General features: G+C 44.8%; 1 protein-coding gene across 1 annotated transcript; it reads right to left on the bottom strand.

Annotated features, from left to right (window-relative positions):
- Nucleotides 1-407: 407 nt before the first annotated feature.
- LOC109413520 (uncharacterized) lies at nt 408-5,111 on the bottom strand. Its single transcript, XM_062857093.1, has 2 exons — nt 3,250-5,111; nt 408-764 (listed from the first exon to the last, which is right to left on the bottom strand). The coding sequence occupies exons 1-2, from the start codon at nt 4,816-4,818 to the stop codon at nt 720-722; spliced, it is 1,614 nt and encodes a 537-aa protein (XP_062713077.1). The 5' UTR covers nt 4,819-5,111; the 3' UTR covers nt 408-719.
- Nucleotides 5,112-5,385: the final 274 nt, after the last annotated feature.

Here is a 5,385-nt window from a genome sequence, read left to right as displayed (position 1 = left end):
GTGATTCATGCAACCCTATTAATATCAAACCACTTATTTTCATTTGGACTAAAACAAAACACATGCCGACATCGAAGATGACGAACCATTCAGATAGTTTTCGAAGTGCAAAAATTAACGAAAGAGAAAATAAAGTGATTTGAACCAACGTGGCTTTGGAACTTGGGCCGACACTTGACGTGACAAACATTTCAATTTCTGTAGACTAAAATCGCAAAAAATGTTGTTTGTTGCATTTATCGTATCATAAATCGCCCCGTACGAAGATGAGCAGTCAAATAGACGACGACGACGACCGAATGAAAACGCGGCCTGTACACTTTGCCTCCAAAAACTCACTCTCCAAATGCTCCATAGAAAAATGCAAATGCTCCATAAAAAATTAATATTGTGTTTCGCTACTCAGAAATAAAACACACTTGGTCTGTTACGCTAACAATCATTCAACTGATTTTATTCAAGGGGTCCAATAACGGTGTTCGTTTACAGGTAGTCAAAAGGCTTTAAAAATGTAATCAACATAACAACATCTTCCCTTTTTTCCAAACAAAAGAAAATTAACTATCACATTACATAATCTTTAAACTTAGTAGGAATTTTAACTTCTCTCTTGGGTCGCGGAGTCCGTTCGATGACAGGTGATCTACAAGCTTTTCGTCTCGATGAAGGAACGTCGATGTCTGCGTCTCCAAAGCTTGTATCGACATTCTCCGACGTTTCTACCACGGACCTGTTCCGCGGAGGGTCTTCGAATTCTGATGTTTCTGCGAATGGTAATGAAGACGATAGTTGTTGGAAAACATCTGTTGCTGGCTTGTCTGAAGAATTAGATCTTGCAGTGGAAGACGTAGGATCCACAACAGTCCTCGGTTTGACGTGGACGGCGTCTCTCCTATACATAGTCCCATTCCTTTCTACCAAATATGAGCGCTCGCTGAGTTTGTTTCTAATTTCTGCAGGCACCCACGTTTTAGTGACATCCGGATTCAGTTGGACGAATACAGGATCACCGACTTCAAGAGAAGGAAGCTGGCGAGTAGACTTATCGTACTGATACTTGATTTTTCGTTTATTGGTGTGTATAGCTTCAGGTACATTCGGAACGGTACACGGCATAAGGTTCACAGCTGACATTGGAACCTCACACCTTGTGTTGCGGGAGAACAACCTGGATACCGGACTGGATCCAAGCTTATTCGGAGTATTTCTCCAATTCAGCAACATTTGCCATAAATCCTGCTTAGAATCTTCCGCTTTCTTGATCAAGTTTTTTGCTATTTTTACAGCGGATTCCGCCTTCCCGTTCGCTTGTTGATGGTAAGGCGAAGAAGTAACATGTTCAATGTCCCATTCCTTGGCGAACCGTGCCATCTCGCTGTTCACGAAATTGCTTCCATTATCGGACAACATCCGTTGTGGTTTCCCGTGCCGTGAAAAGTTCCGTTTGCAAACATCCACCATCGTGTGCATCGTAAGATCCGGTAGTAAATCCAGTTCAAAGAAATCGGAATAATGATCTACCGTTACGAGAAAATTCCTTGTCCTTCCCTTATAAGGAACCGACAAAACGTCCATCGAAATGAACTGAAATGGATGCACGGGCACCGGATGTGTTTGCATAGGCGGTTTGCGTTGGGAAGCAGCAAATTTGGCGCAAGTATCACACTGCAGTACGGCATGCTTGATGTGATTTGACATACCAGGCCAAAAAATATTCGAACGTGCCAATTTCAATGTTCCTTCAATGCCCGAATGTGCGGTGTGCACCCTATCGATCATGGAACGCCACAGTATAGGAGGAATGACTATCTTTTCGTTTCGGAATACCAACCCGTCTTGAGTTGCCAATTCATGTCTGTATTTAAAATACATTTTTGCATGAGCAGGTAACCCATCAATCGATTTTGGCCACCCTCTGCGAATGTACTCCATTACATGCTGCAGACCGTCGTCCCTTGCAGTATGACGTATGATCTCAGAAATCCGTTCGCTGGACACTTTAAGGCAGTTTTGCAATTGCACTTCTTCAACACCGACCAGAATCCTGTACACATGCTGCTTTGTCGACCTCTCCTCGCCGTGTTTATCGCTAGGTGCTCTTGAAATGGCATCGGCTACCACGTTGTCTTTGCCTTTGACATACTGCAGAGTCAAATTGTACCGCTGCAAGGCCAACAACATATGTTGCAGGCGCTTGGGTGCAGTGAGCAGCGGTTTCTCAAAAATGTTCAGCAGAGGCTTGTGATCGGTTTTGACAATGACCCTTGAATTACCGACGATCAATTGATCAAATCGAGTGCAAGCAAACACGATAGCTAACAGTTCCTTTTCTATTTGGGCATAACCCACCTCTGTTTTCGTTAGCGTTCTAGAAGCGTAACCAACGATCCCTTTTTGTTGGTAAACGGCTACACCCAACCCATGGCAACTAGCATCGCATTCTAGGACCAGTGGATCTGTTCGGTTATAATATTGCAAAGCGGTGTGCTCCGAAATAGCTTGTCTGACGGATTCGAACTCTCCATTTTCCGCAGCTGTCCATTGCCAAGGAGCATTCTCGGGAATAAGCTTTCGCAGAGCTACAAGTTTACAGCTTAAATTTGGAATGTATCGCGCAAGATAATTGGCCATACCAACGAATCGGTGAACCTCTTTCGACGACGTTGGCACGGGGTAATTCTGAATAGCTTCGATTTTTCTTCCATCCGGCTTCAGCCCTTCAGAAGTAAGTACGTGCCCAAAAAAATTGACGGAAGTTTGACACAAATTAAGCTTTGCAATATTGAGCTTTACTCCATTGCTTCGAAGACGTAGAAACAAATTTTCCAGTCGTTGGTTATGACATGCCAGGGCTTCTTCGAAGGTATTCCCTGAACCGATTATCAAAATATCGTCCGCCAAACATTCAATGCCCTCCAGGCCCTGAAGAGCTTCTTGCAATTTCGCCTGGAATATTTCTGGCGCTGATGAGATACCGAAAGGCAATCTGAGCCAACGGTACCGCCCAAACGGAGTCCAGAAAGTAGTGAGCTTACTACTGGCTTCATCTAATTCGACTTGCCAAAATCCCTTTTTGGCGTCAACCGTCGAAAAGACCCTGGCCTTACCAAGTTCTGGTAAGATTTCATCCAACGTGGTAAATTGGAGATTTGGGCGCTTGAGGGCTTTATTCAAAGGAATAGGATCGAGACACACGCGAAGTGAATCCAACCCGGGAGTGTTTTTCTTGACTAATACCAAATTACTCACCCATTCGGTGTGTTGAGATTCCTTTTGAATGATACCGTCTTGGGCCAGCTGATTTATCTTGCGCCGGAAATCCTCTCTGAAGGCAATCGGGATACGACGGGGTGTCTGAATTACTGGCTTCACTTCTTGGTCAATCTCCAACGTGACGGGGCCCTCCATTTTCCCGTATCCTTCGAACACATCCTGATACCTGCGTACGATGTTCCTGGCTTCTTCACGGTATTTATCCAGCACCTGGAGCGTAGCTGAGTCACGATAAACGGTGTTGCAAAATTTTACCAGTCCCAGGGTGGTACAGACTGCTACTGATAGTAACGGCGGATGATTCATGTTTACTACTTGAAAGACCATCGTGTACCGACGACCCTTATGCTGGCAAGACACTTCAATTTTCCCCAGAACTTCGATCGACGTACCGTTGAAGGCTCGCAAACGACACTTGGGCGGTTTTAACTTCGGCACTGCTTTTCCCGACAACTTTCTTAGCCAGTCGATTCCAATAATACTCGCACGGGCACCCGTGTCCAGCTCACAACCAACAGGTTTCCACTCGTTACCGAACTTCAGTGACAGCTCAGCCAAAACCGCGCCACCTGTGGCTGAATTGTCTGTGATTTTCCCAATCACTGTCTCTTCTTCTTCTTGAATCCAGATGTCCTCTTCTTCGTCACCAGGAGCACAACTGGTTCTTGCATCCGATGTGACAACCGCTTTCACCCTTCTTCCTGGCTTCAGATTTCCCGATGATCCACTCGATTTGCAGACTCGTTGAAAATGATTCTTTCCACCACACTTATCGCAGCGTTTTCCAAAGGCCGGACACGCTCCTCGCTTGAAAGGATGCCGACCGCCGCAAAACTTGCAAACTTGATCGGTCACTTTGTTGACATCCATTGATGGTTCCAAAGACAGCTGCTTTGAATGACGGGCCGTTATTTCTTCCATCCTGCAAAGGTCGATGGCTTTCGGCAGGTTCACATCTGGAATGGTGAGCATTTTCGCCTTCAGATTGGGCCACTTGTTCGAAGTAACTATTTTGAACACCATCATATCCTGTTCCAATGCACCAAAGCGACACGGTTTTCCTAGCAACTTCAAACGGCTCACATACTCGTCGATTGTTTCTGTCGGAATCTGGATCACGGAGAAAAATTCAAGGCGATCAACAATAATGTTCCGAACTGGCACCACCTTCGCCTTGATTGCATCTAATACAGCCTCCGGAGATGCTTTCTGCTGCTCGTTGAGCTCAAAATTGAAGTAGCGCTTCAGTGCATCTGTCCCAACAACCGACAATAGGAAACTGACTTTTTTCTTGTTTTCACTTTCGGGCCAGTCATTCATGCCGACGGCGACTGCATAGTTTTTCCAATTGGATTCGAAGAAAGTATAGTTCTCCTCCATGTCTCCTTCTAAACACAGTGGTGGAGGGAGCGGCACCGATTGTGAGGTTAGGTGTGCAGGTGACGCTGGGTTCGGGATGGTAATCTGGAAGTTTCCGACTCGCTCTGCCCAATACGCGAAAATTTGATTCTGCTGCTTTAGCAGCTGAGCAATTTCTTCCGCCATCTTGATGAGGCCTTCCTTGCGAACTACGAACCGCGATATTTACGCGTAACTCGCGGCGCAACTACGACGACGAACTTAAAAACCGATGACTTTTCGATTACTGTTCGAACGAATCAGCTCAAAATAGAATTATTTGGCTGATTACCCCACTTCTGACACCATGTTTCGCTACTCAGAAATAAAACACACTTGGTCTGTTACGCTAACAATCATTCAACTGATTTTATTCAAGGGGTCCAATAACGGTGTTCGTTTACAGGTAGTCAAAAGGCTTTAAAAATGTAATCAACATAACAACATATTGTGCCCATAGAAAATTGAATATTCTATGGAGCGTTTCTATTTATTAATGCATGCAATAAATAGGCTGCCATTTTGAAATGTTTGGTCTTACGGAGCTAAAATTGAAAACAAGTCCAAGTCTCATTTTCTTCGAAAAGTGGTTTCAATACTCTCCACAAAATCTTTTGTGTGGTTCTTCTTCTTCTTCTTCTTCTTCTTTGTGGCTCTACGTCCCAACTGGGACTTGGCCTGCCTCACCTCAACTTAGTGTTCTTTGAGCACTTC

The sequence above is a fragment of the Aedes albopictus genome, chromosome 3 (assembly GCF_035046485.1).
Source record: "Aedes albopictus strain Foshan chromosome 3, AalbF5, whole genome shotgun sequence".
Lineage (NCBI taxonomy): Eukaryota > Metazoa > Arthropoda > Insecta > Diptera > Culicidae > Aedes > Aedes albopictus.
Note: the sequence above shows the minus strand (reverse complement) of the source record. Positions and strands in the feature narration are given on the sequence as shown.